This window comes from Microcaecilia unicolor, chromosome 2 (genome assembly GCF_901765095.1).
Source record: "Microcaecilia unicolor chromosome 2, aMicUni1.1, whole genome shotgun sequence".
Taxonomy (NCBI): Eukaryota; Metazoa; Chordata; class Amphibia; order Gymnophiona; family Siphonopidae; genus Microcaecilia; species Microcaecilia unicolor.
The window spans coordinates 281,523,795-281,542,866 of record NC_044032.1 but is presented as its reverse complement, the minus strand read 5'-3'; the positions used below and the strand labels follow the sequence as shown (position 1 = coordinate 281,542,866).

The 19,072-nt window shown below is 41.4% G+C and overlaps 1 protein-coding gene and 1 non-coding gene across 2 annotated transcripts in view; both read right to left on the bottom strand.

The window, feature by feature from the left end:
* The window catches only part of FOCAD (focadhesin), a 438,419-nt gene that overhangs the window by 239,429 nt on the left and 179,918 nt on the right, over nt 1–19,072 (bottom strand). The window contains 3 exon segments of the mRNA XM_030194211.1: nt 3,366–3,416; nt 6,357–6,491; nt 14,873–14,999. Coding sequence (XP_030050071.1) covers nt 3,366–3,416; nt 6,357–6,491; nt 14,873–14,999 — 313 coding nt within the window.
* On the bottom strand, nt 18,038–18,112 carry TRNAA-UGC. Its single transcript has one exon. It is a non-coding gene; the product is annotated as a tRNA-Ala (tRNA).

Sequence of the window (19,072 nt, the reverse complement as noted above, 5' to 3'; positions counted from 1 at the left end):
TAATAATTTCCACTATTTCCCTGGCACTGAAGTCAGGTCTGTAATTTCCCAGATCACCCCTGGAACCTTTTTTAAAAATTGGCATCACATTGTCCACCCTCCAATCTTCAGGTACTATGGGCGACTTTAACAAAAGGTTACAGACTACTAACAGCAGATCAGCAATTTCATGTTCAGGTGATTTACTACTCTTTAATTTGTCGATTTGGCTCAGTACTTTTTCCAGGTTCACCAAGATTTCTTTCTGTTCCTCTGCATCATCACCCTTGAAAACCATTTCTGGTACAGGTAGATCTCATATCTTCTTTCATAACGATTGAAACAAAGAATTCATTCAGTTTCTCCACTATGGCCTTGTCCTCCCTGAATGCCCCTTTTGCTCCTTCAAGATTTAACGGTCCCACAGATTCCCACGCAGGCTTTTTGCTTCCGATGTACCTGAAAAAGGTGTTACTATGATTTTTTTTTCCTCTGCGGCAAGTTTCTCTTCATATTCTCTTTTACCCTCCTTTATCAATACTTTGCATCTAACATGTCTGTGCTTATGTTGCTTCTTACCTTACTTTCTTCATTTGGGTCCTTTTTCCATTGTTTGAAGGATGTTCTTTTAGCTCTAATAGCCTCTTTCACTTCAACTTTTAACCGTGCTGGCCATTGTTTTTTCTTCTTCGCACCTTTGTAAATACATGGAATGCATCTTGTCCGGGCTTCCAAGATTGTATCTTTAAACACTGTCCATGCCTGATTTAATGTCCTAACCTTTGCAGCCAATCCTTGTAGCTTCTTTTTAACCATTTTCCTCATTTTACCATAGACGCACTTTCAAAACTTAAATGCTGCTACAGTAGATTTCCTTTGTGGCTTCATTTCAGATAGTAGGTCAATCTATCATGTTATGATCACTATTTCCCAGCGGACCCAACACCATTACCTCTCGTACTATGCCCACACTCCACCAAGGACTAGATCTAGAAAGGCTTCCCCTCTTGTCTGTTCCTAGAACAGCTGCTCCAAGAAGCAGTCATTTATTACATCTAGGCAAAGGTGCTGGGCTCGCATTTTAAAAGGTATGCAAAGTAAAATAACCCTGCTACCTCCACCTCCCAACCAAAAACCTTAGGGGATATAGAAACTTCTGCTTTGCAGAACATCTGTGCCACAGCACTCTACCAGAAATATAAGTTTTGTTTTTCTGTACTAAAATATTCAGTCTGCTGCTCTTAAAAGAATTCTAACATCATGGAAACAAGAGACCCTCTACTGGAACATCTTGGTTAAAGCCAAAAAGCAATTTATTAGAATCTGGAACCTATATCTAAGATCATTCACAATGCGGGTCTTCTCTGGTTTATTCAATAACTTGGACCTTTAATATGACAGTTTAATAGTTTTAAAAGATTTGATATACCACTCTATTTAAACAAGTCAGAGTGATTTATAATAATATAAATAAATATTAGAAAAGAACGCCATAAAATTATACGACAGGAAAAATTCACTCAAAGCAACAGTCATTTCATACCCAGATTACCCTCATGCATTGCTTTCTTTCTAGCTGACTTGCCTGAAAGCCTTCTGGAAAAAAAACAAGTTTTTAGTTTTACTTTAATCTGTTTCAAAGAAACTTCACACTTACCTCCACCAGCAACTGATTCCATAATCCTGGAATACGCCAAAAAAAGGAACTCTCTCACATGGAGGCCAAATGAGCCTCAACAGATGCAGGGAGTTTTAACAAAGAAATATTAATAGACCTAAACACTCTACCTGGAGTATAAGGACAGAGTAAAGATATCAAATATGACGGAGTCCCCTGGTACATCACCTTGTGTGTCAAAACCAGAATCTTATACATAGGCCTATATTCAACCGGAAGCCAATGATATTTAACATAAAGGGGAGTAATATGTTCCTACTGCTTTATACCCCTTAACAATCTAATCTCAGTATTCTGCAAGGGCCGCAAACATTTCAAAAGATAACGACTAATACCATTATATAAGACATTACTATAATCCAATTTTGAAATAAGTAATGAATATAAAAGAGCATGCAAAGCCACATATGGTCAAATCGCGCGTAACATCTGCAATACATAAAATCCAGAATGAATCATCTGTGACACCTGCTGCTCAAATCAGAACCCTGAGTCCAAAACCACACCCAGGTACAAAAACAGTCACATAACTGAACCTGACCTTCCAAAAACTTTTTTGGCATTAAAAAAAGATGAGGTAAATGACCACCAATCAACAAGCCCTAGTCTCCACATTCAAGATCAGTCTATGCTGTTTAAGCCAATTTGCAATGGCAATGAGACAGTCCTATAAAGATGAAAGATCATGGGAATGTGGAGAACTATATCCCACTAACAGAATGCCATCAGTATATACAAACTCCTATAGCATATTGCTGAACCATGTGCACCAAAGGTGCAAGTAAATATTAAACAATAATGGTGACAATGAGGATCCTTGGGGATGAGCACACAGCATCCAATAAACCCATGACATTAAAACAGTGGCGTAGGAATGGGGGGGCGGTGGGGCGGTCCGCCCCGGGTGCACGCGCTGGGGGGTGTCGGCTCGCTGGTTCCCTGCTCTTTCTGCCCCAGTACAGGTTACTTCCTGTTCCGGGGCAGAGAAAGCAGGGAAGCAGCAGAGCCGACGCAGCTCCCAGTGACGTGCACTAGGGGCGGATCGGCCCTCCCACCTGCCTCCTGCTGAAAGGTAGGGTGCGTTTCAGGGGGGGTGCCGTGCCCTGCACCCGGGGGGGGGGGGTGCGCAGCGGCGACCCGCCCCGGGTGTCAGGCACCCTTGCTACGGCACTGCATTAAAAACATACAATCGGATAGGAAGGAAATAGCTAAATCCAATGAGATGGCAAGGACAACCTGACCCCTATCCAATGCTGCTCAAATACCATTCAATAACAAAGTCAAGAGTTTTTAAGTTCCATAAGCTGCTCTGAAGCCTGGCTGATTAGGACTTAATGTTCTCTCAAGGACTAAATTCTATTTGTGAAGTTGTGAAATTCTATAAGAGTGTTTAGAGCAGAAGTCTTGGTAAAGAGGGGAAGGGGGGGGGGGAATAACACTGCTCACAGTATGTGCCACAGCTGGCTACAACTGGCTAGTGGGTTTATGAGTACAGTTTTTATTTTTTAATAACCTGAACTGTTTTTTTTTAAACTGAGATTGAGGTACACTTCCAAAAGTTCCATATTATTTACTAGAATTGCACATTATTTTTTACAGCACTTCGTAAACCTTAAAAAAGCCAAGAAATACCCTAACACATAAATGTGCTATACTTAAACCCTTTTAAGAGTGTCACAGTCAACCTTGTGTCAAATATTGATCCTACCTTGTTCTGAGTGTGATTCCAGAGGAAGCTGACCACGTTGGCTTTAAATTTCTGTGTATAGAAAAAGAAGGAATAAAGAAAATTCATTGTAGCACCTGTCTGAACTTTTTTTTTTTTCTTAAGTCAAGGAAATTACTTTTTTTTTTAAATGGCTGAGAGTATTCAACATAACGATCACTGAAAATACATGCATCCAGATAACAGTAAACCTTCCATAATTTAGGGCAGTTAAAAGTGAAAATAGGGAACAGAGTGCCAAAAGGAAAAGCTATTCTTTCATACAAATGACAATCATTCCAGCTCCCTGTTCTGTAGCACAGATTTGTAATAGCTGTATTGCTCATGGATGAAACAGCGATCATTCCAGATTGTAATGTTTTTTATTACACCAACATAAGAATTAGAGAACAATTTTCTACCACATGAACTTTCCCAGATCACCTTCATACAACAGACCTTTAGGGACCAATTCTAAACCAGGCATCACAATGTAGGCACCTGCATGCTAAGTGCTAATTCTGTAACAGAATCTGGATGCCAAAATTCACTTATAGAACACAGTACTAGTGTAAAACGGCATCATGCACCTGCAATTAGGCACTCCCACTTATGCAATGTCAACAGCAGGAGTAAGTGGATGCATCTAAATGCTGCAATTTAGCACTAATTACAATATTCTGTAAGTTACACACATAAATGTTGGTCCTACTCATGCTCCACTCCTATGAACACCCCTTTATATGTATTTCATTTATAGAACAGGGCTGAGCATTCAGCTAGCACTTATCCACCTAAGTACTAGTATTCTATAAATGTAAACACACAATTAGCATGTAATTCTAGGTGCCATGTTATAAAATTAGGACCTAACCCCCTTATTCTATAACAGGGTGCCTCCAAAAACATGGAGGAAGAGTAGCCTAATAGCTGGAGCAGCATGCTGAGAACCAGGGAAGCTTTGTCCCTTAACTTCCATTACCTCAGACAGAAAAGTACCTACTGTACCTGAATGTAATTCACCTTGAGCTAAGACGGAGAAAGGCATGAGCTAAATCCTTCCCCCTTCTCAATTTTAAAGCCTATTTTATAAAGGGAACATAGGCACTCATATACCTTTATAGATATCGACAGCACTCAAATGCTGATGCAGACATTTACATCCACTCCAAAGCTGGTATAAATGTACGTACTGTATGTATGTATGTACTCTAAGCTTGTATTTGTGTGTTATGTAAAATACATACACATACTGCAACACCACCTCTGCTCTGCCCAAACTATGCCCCTAGTAATGCCTACACACAGAACATATAAAAATAGGCATACAACTTCCAATCACATACGTTTTATGTGCATGTAAAGCCGTACAATTTTCTAAAAGCACTTTTTTGCTTGTAAACCATGCCTTTGTAAAAGGGCCCCAATATATACTAATCTTTAGTAAAAGACCCCCCTAATTACTGCATAGAGGGCAACTTTATAAAAGGACATCTATGTGCGAGTCCAAAAGGCTATTTTAAACCTATTTAATAAAGCCTACATAGGGTTCTATGTATCTTTAGAAAGCAGACCCCCAGAAGCAGCCTCAACAGCACATAAATGGCCATGAACAAATTTACACCTGCTCTGAAAGAAGTGTAGATGTATCTACTCAATGTGTATAGGTACATATTTTATAAAATCTGTACATACATCACTACTCTGCCTCTGCTTTGCCCAAACTATACCCCTGGGAACTGTTATACACAGATCATGTAACAGTAGACACATTCCATATGCCTACTTTAAACACACATACACAGCCATGAAATTTTATAAATTCCCTTTTCCACATGGTAGTCTAGTGTAGCACAGCAAGAGGGATCCTTAATGCTCCTACCCTGCTAGCCACTGGGGTTCAAAATGGCACCTATAGGACGGCCCGCCCGCCAGCCTGCCCGTTTGTCCAGAAATCCGGACAAACGGGCAGATTGCTAGCCTCCCCTCCCCTTAGTTACTACTACCCTGGTGGTCTAATGACCTCTTCCGCCTTCGGGGCAGGAAAGAGCCCCCTCTTTCCTGCCCGGAGCACTGCCCTGCATGCATCCTTCCTGTTGGTGATCTCGGCGACGATTCAAAATGGCCGCTGAGAGTTGAAGTGACCTCACGAGACTTCAACTCTCAGCGGCCATTTTGAATCGGCGCCGAGATCACCAACAGGAAGGATGCATGCATGGCAGCGCTCCGGGCAGAAAAGAGGGGGCTGTTTCTTGCCCCAAAGAGGTCACTAGACCACCAGGGCAGTAATAAGGTAAGGGAAGGGGGGTGACGGGGAGGGGGAGGGGGGATGACGGGGTGTGTGACACGGGGGAGGGGAAAATGTGACAGGGGGCGGAACGAGGGCGTGGTATGAAAGGGGCGGGGCAGGGCGTGTGGTGAGGGCAGGGCACTTGTCCTCCTTTTTGGGGGACAAAATATGGTAAAACCCTATCTCTGCTTCACTAGACTACCAGGGAAACACCTGGGTGAGTCCCAGGCGCATAGGGGAGACAGAGACAAACTGAAGTATGGTAGCTGTGGGGGTTCTACTCTGGACGGCCCTGTCTGGAGGAGGAGCTTGGTTGAATCTGGGGGGCATAATTGTTTGGTCTGTTGCTCTCCAGGCTAGAAAGTGCTGATTGCGCAGTGGGATGGGGGGGTGGTGAATTTACACAGTAGCCTCTTTTATTTTTGTGCTGTGGCCCACAATCCATGCTTCGGCAGATAGCACAGGTGCATGGGTGCATCTGTGATGTCTGCTACTGCTACTTATTTCTATAGCACTACTAGATGTACACAGTGCTATACACTAGAAAGCATGGGATGTGGGTCACTGTGTCTGCTCAGTGTAGTGCATGCAGCACCCTCTGCATTTACCACATAAGCTTTGCATTTAAAGTGCAGTAACTAAAAAAGAACTTAACGCACTTTAGTAAAGACTCCCAAAGTGATGTACACATTACATCTACCTACCTCATATTCTTCAGTTTTCACTATCAGTGAAGGCACCAGGGCAAAGAGTTCATGCAGTGTTTTCAAAATTAAGGGTCGTGTGTCACAGCTTAGCTTTGAGGAGAATGCATTCCAGGTGGACTGAATGTCAACAACCTGCAGAAAATTGTAAAGCAATGGATTTTGAATTTAGTTCATGACTTTTCAATAGTAGTGCAAGGTGAGTTACAGACACAATAGGTATGTCCCTGACCCTAGACAACTTACAATTTAATTTTACACTTGGGAAATGTAGGGTTAAGTTACTTGACCAAATTCACAAAAAACATGTGGGATTTGAATCCTGGCCTCCCTAGTTCTCAGACAGCATTGAAGAGCAATGTGAGAACCAGCAGGATAAATACAGCAAAGTTTATTAATTCAAAAAGTAAATTTAAAATAAGGAGGTACAAAATGCACATGCCAAAAATCTACAACGTCAACAGCCTAACATATTTTTTGGCATGTTGCTTGCATAAGGTGATTAAAAAGAATACCTCTTGACGGCACTGGACTATTGGTCAAAGATGGACAACTAATCTATTAAACGTAAGAGAGCAAGACCACCAAAACTGTAAAACTGCCCAGAGAAGCGCTAAAACTTAAACCTAGAGACAAAGAAAAAGCAATTCCAAAAATTATATAAGAGAACGTAGCTTTAAAAAAAATCTCCAGAAAAATTCTCCAAAATAAGCAGCCACTCTCTCTTCAACATGATAGAAACAATTCATAAAAAAGGAAAAGGAAATCCAAAGCTATAATTTTTTTTCTTTTCTTACAAAGCAGCCACCAGCTTTTCAGTACAGTAAAAGACAGCTTGGAAGTTTACTGCCATAGTGGAGCAGCCTTTTAAACGCTGACTTCGTGCTCTAGCATCTGCTTGGCAGCTAAGCCCAAATAGGACAAGATCAAGCTCACGAACCACCCAAGAAAAATATCTGAAATGCAAAAAACAGCCCAATTTATAAAACAGGGCCATTTATTTAAAAAACAAACAAACAAACAAAAACAGGGGACTATTGTTTTACTTGTCACATGAGCTGGTACACCAACCTCCAAAAAAAAAAAAAAAAAATCAACAAATTCCTACCCCCCCTGTTTACTAAGCCATGTAGCGACTGCCATGTGGCAATTCCGACACAGCCCATTCAAAGTGAATTTGCTGTGTTGGCATTAGCACCCGGCAGCCACTAGAGCGGCTTAGTAAACAGGGGTGCTAAATTCTTACAAACAATGTGTCAAAAAAAACCTAGCTAATAAGAAAAAGAAAAAAAATCATTAAGAAAAAAAAATTATAACAAGACAAAAATCCTTCTCACCTCCTATATAGGAAATCTATATTTTAAAAAGATTTTAACAATAAAACAATAAAGGGATCTTTTACCAAATTAGTGCATGTTATATGCCACAAGACCCATTTTATTCTTATGAGTCCTGCTACAGATAAAGGGGTCCTTTTACTAAGTTGCGCTAAAAAGTGGCCGATGCTGATGTCAGCACGTGGGTTTCCTGTATGATGCAGCCACTTCTAACGCGGCAGTAAAATGGCCATGTTTAGGTTTTTTGGGGTTTTTTTTGTAACGGACACACACTAATTTCCCCCATTAGCATGTGGCCATTACCACCACCTATTTAACTCCTGAGCTACTCCCTTGCTAATCAGGTAGTGCGCGGTAATGTGCTCATGCTGCCTGATTAGCACAGACATGCTTACTCTCCGTCCCCAAACACACCTACCGTGCTGAAAAATAACAAATATTTTCCAGCACAGGATAAGCACACTCTAAGCAAAACACTACTGTAGGATGCCTCAGCACGTCCCGTGGTAGTGCTCTTTTAGCATTGGGTTGGCCTACCATGCCTTAGTAAACTGGCCCCAATATGTGCTAATCTTTAGTAAAAGACCCCCTAAAAGCTATACCACAAAAACATATAATCAAAATATCCATAAAAACACAAATTCATAAGCCAAATAAATTTACAGTAAATAACAACACATAACATAAACCCATCATAAAAAAAGGATTTGAACGACGTTGGAGGATTTTAAATGAGAGTCCCAGATTTTGACAACACAATTTGCTGAATGGGGATACCCAAGTATAGCTTTAAAGGTAGACATATTTAAGAGCACATTTTGCTCAGAGATCCCTATTATTAGAAGACAAAGTAACAACGGAACAAGATCGTTTAACACGTGTACTGCCTTTTTCTTCATACACATATCAAATTGTTCAAATTATGAAAACACAGTGGCATATATTACAGCTGTATTCTGGTTTTGAAGATTTTCCAGTTATCACTCATAAGAGGGAAGACGATTGGGGAAATGTTGACCTCGCAAAGATATTTTCAATCCTCTAACCATGAAGTCATGGGGTTACATAAGACATGCGAGCGTTGTCAAAGGTACACCCTGGCATATACTGGACCTGACTGGACAGTTCCTAATACAGGCCATATGTTAAAATCGAGGCAGCATACAACTTGGAGAAAAGATGGCTGAAGGGAGATATGATAGTGGTCTATAAAATAATGAGTGGAGTGGGCCTGCAAGGCCTGAGGAGCCAGCTTCCCAGCAAGCAAATAATCTGAAGTGATAGCCTCCTTCAGACATCTTGCAACGATGGGCTCTGAAGCCATGAGGTGAAACCTCTGCTTACTAAAAAGCACAAACTGTCTGATTTGCGAAACTCATTTGAGGTTCCAGATATTTAATGAGGACTCTACGCATATTGAGATGCTTCAAGAAAGAATACTGAGCCTCTAAATCCTCTCTGCAAAAGGATAGAAGCACTACAGATTAGTTAAGATAAAATGCTGATATCATTTACGGAAAAAAAGAAAGAAAAAGGGAGAGTCCCGCCTCTGAATAGCAGAAAAAGGGAGCCCAACAAGACAGCCTAGAGCTCCGAAACCTTACATGCTGATGCAACAACCGCCAAGAATGTTGTCTTTAGTGTAAGATCTTACAAGGAGATCTTCTGGAGTTGCTCAAAAGGAGACTTCTGAAGAGCGCAAAGGACTTAATTAAGATCTCACTTTGGACAGGGCATACAAAAGGGAGGCTGCAAGCAGCCTGCTCTTTGCACGAACTGAACAATATCTGGATGAGCAGCAAGAAATGTCTTCTTTAGTCGGCCCATAAAACATGCCAAAGCCGCAACCTGAACTTTTACAGAAACCAACATCAATCCTTTCTGAAGACCTACCTGGAGAAATGCTAGGATGTGCATAATCTGAGCACAGAAGGGAGAATGTCCATGCTCAGAACACCAGTCTCAAACGTACTCCACACCCTCACATATCCCATGAATGTACAGTGTTTCTGAGCCTGAAGCAAGGTAGCTTTACTTCTCATTGCAGACTGTGGACTGCACCATGTAGCACAATTGCACCTCTTCTCTAGTGGTTCAGATGCTTCATCCATAAATGCCTTCTTGACCCCTGAGGGAGGCTTTGTAGCAGAAACAGGGACCGTGTAGGGTCCCAATAAACTTTATTTTTGGTGCTCTTACTACTGGGTCTTCCGGGCTGGTCATCTGGAATTGGTTTACTTCCACTCTTGTGTACTTTGCTTTGCAAGGTAGCAATGACAACAACAGAATAACCTTTTTGGATTCTCCATGAGCACCAGACCTTGCTTCAGTAGGCCGTGTTCCTGATGAAGATGGAGATGATCCCCATCCAGATGTCGAATCAGGTCCACATACCATGGCCTCCGTGACCAATCCGGGGATAGAAGGGAAAACATGCAATAGATATGTCTCCGGCCAGGGCTTCAGAAGGGCATTCATTCCCCAACAAGCCCAGTCATTTCCAATGGCTGAAGAACTTGGACACACTGGCATTCCTTTTCGTTGCCATCAAGTACAGAAGCAAAGAACCCCATCTGTCCACTCTCAGCTGAAAACCCTATCTGGATTTTTTCTAAGTCCCAGGAGCGCCTGATGAGAAAGGTCACCTCCACATTCAAGGACCCAATGATGTGCTGTTGACAAGCAGAGAAGATTTTTCTCTGCCCAACTCATGAGGGAGGCTGCATCCACTGCCATCAGACAGCTGTAGGTCCTGCATTGCTTGTTGATATAAGCCACCACCATCACACTGTTGGAGAAAACTCACATCGGGGCCACCACCTGAAAGAGAGCAAAGTCATATAAGGCATACCGCACTGCCCTGAGCTCCAAGCAATTTATCAACCACTGAGACTCTTGTTCCATCCAGGTGCTATTTGCCAGATGGAACTTGTAATGAGCTCCCCAAGCAGACTTGCTTGCGTCCATTATCACCACCTCCCATTGTGTTATTGGAAAAGAAGCTCCAACGGTCAAATTTCTGGGAGACAACCACCATTGTATACTCTGTCTGGCAATCATCATCCAAGGAAGATGAAGGTCATACTTCTGTGATACAGGAGACCAGCGGCTCTGAAGTGTGAGAGGGGGGGATTGGATGGTGCTGGAGGGGAAGAGCAGGATGGGGGACATGAGGACGCCACTTGAGTGGGTGTTATGACTGGAAATGTGAGCCCTTGTGCCCCGACTGAGCACGGTGAAGATGGCGTGCACCGCACTCGGTCAGGCAGCCAGACAACCCCTAGCTTCACCTGTGCTCAGCCACTATTCCCCAGGAGTTGAGCCCCTGGGTTCAAGCGGCCAGCAGGACTTCCGGAACCTATGAGGTTGCAGGACCACCAACCAGACAGGTATCCAACAGACACAGTCCAAGCGCCAGGGAAGCAGTAGAGCTGAGAATAGTCAAAACACAGTCCAGAGTCAAAAGGCAGGCAGCAACACAACGCGTGGTCAGTAAACAAGCCAAGGTCGAAACACAGGAAACTCAGGAACACGGATGCAGACCACAACCTCTGAACAGCAGAAGCCGAAGCACTGAAGGGCTGGAGGCAGTGCCTTAAGTAGAGGAGGAATTAGGCTAAAGCATGTGCAGCTAAACCAAGATGGCTGCCCCCATCAGCAGAGTTCTAAGGACCAAATATGGGCTTCCTTCCTGTCTTCGTTAGTCCAAGATGGCTTCCTGGGATCTGATCTATCCAAGATGGCTGAACAATTGCTCTAAGTCGGATGACGGCTGCCAGACTTAGGAAACCAAAACAGACCCTCCCGATCCTCGTCCTAGCTGGGAGGAGCGTCGTACAGGTGAGGGACGTAACAGTGGGCACATCTAATTAAGCACCCTGAGGTCACATCATAGGATCCTATTCTATAAAGGAACCTAGGCACCTAGGTTCCATAGAGAACACTAATGCAACCCAGTATAGATGTGCCTAACATTCAATTGCCCGCATTTACGTCAGAGGTAGTGTAAGTGGAAGCACTCAATTGTGGTAGGGATGTGCGCAACAGAGTATTCTGTAAATTATGCGTGTAAGTTGGAGCTCCACCTATTTCCCACCCCTGCTCCTCCCTGTGTACCCACCCCATCACAAAAAACATGCTAAATTAAGCAGCTATTTGCAGATTAACACTCAGGCAGCATGCTGGCATATACATTCAATTCAAGTTAGGACTTATATACTGCTAATATCCCGTTTAGGGTTCAGTGCGGTTTACATTAGTAGAACAGCAGTTACAATATTAGAAGAAGGACATTCGGTGAATACAATCTTATTGGTTAGATATGTAGAAAATCTTTAGCATCATATCTATGTTAGCTGAATGTTCTAATGCATGCTTATTAGGTGCATCATTAGTATTATGCTAACGTTGTATTATATCTCTGGTATTTCAATTCCATTGCAGTTAAATGTGTATATTTTTAATACTATTTCATGGTAGTTCTATTATTAGGTTTCAATTTACTGTTTTCAAGTTTACCTCACTTATTGTATTCATGTTTATTCTTGGCTATTTTACTATTGTTATGCTGTTAACAAAATTGTAAGTTTTATGTTAAACTGTACCTGCTATACACTGCCTTGGGTGAATCTCTTCATAAAGACGGTTAACAAATCCCAATAATGTTATAAAGCGTTATACTGTGTGATTGTTGTCAGAATTACATGTGATAGTTCTAAAAGTCCGTTGAGGGAATGATGACCAGACATTGTTATGTAGCAGTCTTTGGGAAGAAGAAAGTTTTTAGCTTCTTCCAGAAGCTGAGGTAGTTATTCTCTGATATGATAGCCAGAGGGAGGGGGTTCCATAATGCGATCCCTGATACCGAGAAGAGCGAGTTGAAGATCTTATGAGTCAGATTCCATTGTAGAACAGTGGGGCTAAGATTAATTGTTTTTCCAGTCTATATGCGTGAAGAGTTCAAACAGATGAGAATTTAATCAGCAGTTCAGAGGTAGAACCTTGAAGAATCTGGAAGATTAGACAGGCGACTTTAAACTTAGTTCTTTCAGCTATTGGTAACCAGTGTATTTTTGTAAGATAAGATGAAACGCTAGTGTATTTATTCAGTTTGAAAATTAATCTTGCCGCTGTATTCTGTATGATCTGTAGTTTTAAAAAATATTTGCTCTTAATGCCATACAATAGGACATTACGGTAGTCCAGGTGCGGTACAATAAGCATTTGTACCAGTAGCGCATAGGCTTTTTGATCAAAGTATGACCTGATAAGACGAAGTAGTCTCATTTTGAACATTGTTTTCTTCCATTGTTGGTTGATATGGGATGTAAATGATAGGGAGGAGTGAAGGATGACCCCCAAGCGCTCTGGTTTCAAATTCAACTGGGAAGGAGCTGTCATTGGGTAGTGTTAGTGAAGCTGAAACCTCTGCTCCTTGATTCCGGAACCAAAGAATCTTGCTCTTTTCCATATTCAGTTTGTCACATGCATTAAGTGCATACATACAGGGTGAGGCAAACACTTTGAATTTCACTGAGAAATTTTACTTACTTATCTAGTCATCGTACTTCTATACTACTATTAAACAATATTTAATTATCTTAAGCTATGATGAAGTTACTGACATTTTAGCTTTACTACCTAGCGATTTTTGTCCTTTAAAAATGTTTGAGCTAAAACATAGTAAAATAACATCATTCAAACAACACAATCAACAATGTGTCGGACTTTTGCAGTCATTGTGAATGCTGAAAATGTCTCCCCCAGCTTTAGCACAGGGCTTCAGTCACTTTGGGAAATTCTTAACAGTCTTTGACCGAAACCTTGTTCATCCAGTGTCTGGATTCTCATTTTGTCCACTACAGACACCTTACCCATGATTGCCATTCCAATCCGAAATGCTTTTAAAAAGAAATTATCTGTAAATTATCATATCATCATATATAAATTAATTAAATTCAAATTATTGTTTACAAAAATCTACATCACTGTGGTACCATTAACAGTAAACTAGTACTCCGTTGTATTTTTCAAATAATGGTAGTTTTACAGTGCAAATATTTTTTAACACATGAAAGTCACTCGGTGGTTACACTAAAAAGTCTGTAACTTCCCCATGTTTAAAGATAATCTCATTCCACTCAGCACATCAACGTAGATAGTAACAACAAATAAAGCTGTAAAATTTCACACTGAAATTCCAAGCGGTTGCTGAGAAAACAGCAAAAAAAACTCTAGTTACTTTTTTTGAATCACCCTGTTCATGTGTAAATACTACTATTCTAGACATTTATGCAAGTAATGCACACATAAATGTGAGTGCCTAGGTTATAGAATGGACTCCGAAATGTATTTGTTGCTTGAATGTGCTTGATTAACCACTGTTCCAACAATCTGACCAGGGGAAGGGAGTACAAGTTGAGCTGGTCACAAAATTCAGTGGGCAATGTTAATATAATGGTACCACTGCATCTTACTGTTGAACTTTATTTCTATGCCTAAAAAAAATCAGTAAAAAATAATTCAGCTTCTGCCACAAAACAGTGTAGTGAGTTAAAACTGGCAACAAAATACAAAACAATTCTTCTGGTCATGGAAAGTGAAAACAAGTCAGGAAAGTATAAGAGAGGATGGGGTAAGGGCATAGCTGGAGGGGTATTTGTGGGGAGTAGGTTGGTGGGAAGTTGAGCGATGGTGAGTGTAGTTTGGGAGGGGGTAGATTTGGAGGCTGGTTGTTGGTTGCTATGTTCCACTGTACTTAATTCACTGTACTTAAGCTTCTATGCTGCACAAACTGGAACAGCTTCTCCCATAGAAATGCAATGTGTTATTTTTGAGGGGAGGTTATTTCTTTGGAACCCCCCCCCCCCTCCCCGCCAATCCAATGTTCCAATTTTTAGCTCAATGTACCTTTTTACTGGCTTTTACCAATGCCAAGTTTGGTCCAGTTCCATTAAATTTTCAGAGAATTATTTTGCCTCAAGGCAGACATTCTCTACCCCTTTACAAATGAATTGGAAAGAATGATAATTACTGAGAAACTCTAGAGTAAAGGTTACAGCAGAATTAATTTCAAAAAGAGATTGTTAGTACAGATTATGATTTGGAAGCAGGCTCTGAACATAACAGAAAAACAAATGAGAAAACAAGTTTTGAAAGGCATATCAAAATTAATCCTACCTCAGCTTGGCAGAGTGCATGAAGACCTTGTAATACTAAGGCTGCAGGTGTAGCTTGATCGGGTTTTGAGCATTCATTCAACACCTGAGAAATTGCAGCCAGCATATCTGCTCCATGCTGATAGGGTCTAGTGGACGAAAGAACGTTAATACAAGTTCAACACACAGTAATTATGCTAACCTGTGTCTACTTAAAAGGAAACATTGATAGAACATGCTCTTTTTTTAACTTGTTTACTTATTCATAAAAAGTGGCATCTGTAAACTAAAACCATCTACATTTGGGTCCAATAGCAGCAGCTGCACTGTTCAAGCTAAAAGGGCTTCCAAATAACTATAAAGTAAAGGATTAGCTACAAACATGTAATATGACGACCAATCTACTCTGCCCATTTTAAAAGCCAGAAAATAATTCAATACTATTTATTTATTAAGATTTATTTACCACATTTTTGAAGAAATTCACCCAAGGCGATGTACAGCAAGAACAAGTCGATCATAGGAAATCAACAATTACAGCAGTAAAAATATTCAAATAACAGTACACAATATGACATAGTATGCTATTTACAATGTCGATACAATACACAATAAAACATTTTAACAGACAGCATAGGGTGTAAGTTGAGGTGGAACATATAGACAGACAAGAAAAAGTAACAGATTTAGAAAATAAGGGGGCTAATTTAAATAACATTGCATACGAAGTCAAAGATGCATGAAAATAATCTCAGCTATAGTAAAAGAAGATAAGCAAGTCCTGCTAAGATGTGTGCAGACTGGTGTTAGTCCTTTTGTCTGTGTGTATGTGTAAGACTAACAAATTAGTTGTTTCTTCCATTAAAAGCTTGGGAAAAGAGTCAAGCTTTCGCCTGCTTACTGAAGTACACAAAATCTTGCATTGAGCAAAGCCTTTCAGGGAGTGCATTGCAGAATGCGGGGACTACTCTGGAGAAGGCTCGTTGGCGGGTGTCACAATGTATGATGTCCTTTGGCGAGGGTGAGATTAGGGATACTCCTTGGGAGGACCATAGCAACCCTAGAGGTGTGTAAAGAGAAATTCTGTTCTTCAAGTAGTCTGGTCCATTTCCTTAAGGGCCTTGAAGATCAGACACAGAACTTTAAATTTAGCCCTATATTGTACTTGTAGCCAGTGAAGTTTTTGCAGAAATGATGTGACGTGGCCACATCACTTACAACTCTCTACCAGTCTTGCTGCAGCATTCTGAATCAATTGGAGCCAGTGCAAACCCTTTGTAGTCAGACCAGCGTACAATGCATTACAATAATCCAGTCCTGATGTTTTCATGATGTCAACCAAAGTTTCAAGACTTGCCTATTCAATGTATAGAAAGCAGCAGCATAGTTGTTGCAAATGATACGCGTAGCTCTTGAAGGTTGCTTGTAATTTGGGGGATCAGTTTAATTGTTGAGTCCAGTTGTAGTTCAAGGTTCCTGACTTGTGATTTAAGTGGGAGTTTGTATCTCTCAAAAGAGATTTTTATCTCAGGTATGTGCTCAGTTTTTATTAGGTAATCATAGGGGTTCAGGTTTATTTGGGTTCAGGCAAGTTTGTTGTTTGTAGCCCATTCCTGAATTGCTGCTAAACAGGTATCCAATTCATTCAAGGGTGTAGGTAAGTGTCGGGTTCTCGAGGCAGAACCGGAATACGTGAGCCCTTGGGCCACTGCCGAGGAGCGGCAGTGGCAGGCAAGACCACTCTGGAACTGGATACACAGAAAAGCAGGAACTGGATACACAGAAAAGCAGGACTGGAACTCTGGACTGGAGTAGAACTGAGGCAGGCAACTAGAACAGGCAGAACAGGAACAACTTCACCTGTGCTTGACCACCGTTCCTCCGGAGTTGAGCTCCAGAGTGCGGGTGGCCGGCAGGACTTGCAGGATAAGGCAGGAACTGAAGATCCAGAGGACCCACCCTGGATCCTGGGTACACGAAGGAGAATAGGCTAAATACTAGACTCGGACGGAAAGCTGCATGCAGCCACTAAGTCAGAAACACAAGACAGACCAAGGGGACAATACGTACACAAAGGCTAGGCAGAGAAAGGATTCAGGATATACACTCAGGATATACACACTAGCTAGGCAGAGACAGGATTCAGGATATACACTCAGCATATACACACTAGCTAGACAGAGACAGGATTCAGGATATACACTCAGGATATACTCACTAGCTAGGCAGAAACAGGACTCAGGAAATACAAGCAAGCTAGACAGAAACAGGACTCAGGAAATACAAGCAAGCTTGGCAGAAACAGGACTCAGGGTATACACGCAAGCTAGGCAGAGCAGACAGAAGAAGAACCAGGAACTAGCAGAGCAAGGCAAAGGAAGGACTAGCAGTCCACAGACACAAAGCAGAAGGGCAGCGCCCACACAGAAGGACTAGCAGTCCACAAACACAAAGCAGAAGGGCAGCGCCCACACAGAAGGACTGACAGTCCACAGACACAAATAGCAGATGGGCAAGAGCCCCAGAGAAAGGCTAAGTAGCAGCACAACAGTGCACTCACTAACCTCAAGACCTTATGGCATAACACTCTTACTTACTATGCAAAGGCCCTGAATGCAAGCACAGCACTTCCTTATGAAGGCTCTCACTGATGATGTCACCTACTGCAGGACAGGAGCAGGGAACACACTCACACCAAGGAGAGGCTTGGAACACATAGGAAGAACAGGCAGAAGCCATCTTGGAAGCTGGCACAAAACAAGCGGGAGCCATCTTAGATGCTGGCTCCTCAGAGAGGCATAGGCCACACAGGTGAGGTCTAGTGAAGCAATCAGCACACAGAGACAGAGACAAGACTAACACAGAAACAGACAGAAGCCAGCATAGATGCTGACCCCCAGAAATAAGGTAAGTCTGAGGGTGGTCACGACCACAGACGTGACAGTAAGTCAGGTTCTAAGGGTATGAGATGTAGAGATGAGTGTCCATTGACTGAATCAGTTTGGCTAGTAGCATGCGGTAGATATTTATTTTATTTATTTATTTAGATTTTGCTCACACCTTTTTCAGTAATAGCTCAAGGTGAGTTACATTCAGGTACTCTGGATATTTCTCTGTCCCAGGAGGGCTCACAATCTAAGTTTGTTCCTGAGGCAATGGAGGGTTAAGTGACATGCCCAAGATCACAAGGAGCAGCAGTGGGATTTGAACCCACTACCTCTGGATTGCAAGACCAGTGCTCTAACCACTAGGCCACTCCTCCACTCCACAAAATAGGTGGTAATACTGATCCTTGTAGTACCCCACAGATCAGTGCACTGCTGTCTATCTGATAGATAAGATCTGAACCAAGAAAGTACTGTGCCATTGATACCTATTTCTGCTAGTTATGCTAATATGATATTGTGGTCCACACTGTTAAAAGCTGATGAAATCCAGCAGTACTAATATCAAGGCAAATCCTTGACAGGATATAACAAATTTCATTCACATTGATTTCTACTAGGAATATAAGAGTGGCTTCCATTCCATAATTGGGTATGAATCCAGACTGAGATGGATCTAGCTAGTTTCTCTCTTCCAGCCAATCACTGAGTTTTTAAGATATTGCATGGTGAGGCCCCTTTCTATCTTGTAAAAATGGTTAATATTTCTACTGGTTATAAATCTGATCATTTAAGAGGACAGTGTCTGTTGTATTTCCCGTCGATACATAATGTCAGATTTAAGGGATTACTGTCTACTTCTATTTCTTATAAAGCAGTATCTTTTTGGAACTCCTTACCATTAAAACTTAGATTATTATTATTATTTGTTACATTTGTATCCCACATTTTCCCACCTTTTGCAGGCTCAATGTGGCTTACATATAACCGTTAACGGTGTTAGCCGATTACGGTCTGAACAAATACATGGTATGAATGAATACAAAGTGATATTGTGGTAGAATGAGGTACATGTAACGTAGGTACAGTTGGGGGGAACTTAGAGAGGAAAAGGGGGAAGAAGAGACATGTAATATTCGTTACGGTCTTTGGTTACATTAGATCAATAGGAAATTGCTTATTTTTTTAACAAGTCACTTAAGACTTTTCTATTTCAGAAGTATTTCAATGTCTAGAATTTTTTTTTAGTTAATGTTCTTTCATTATTACTGTACTTATTAACTGAGTAATATGTAACATCTGAACATGTGGTTCACTCCTGTTTAACATGTAACCCG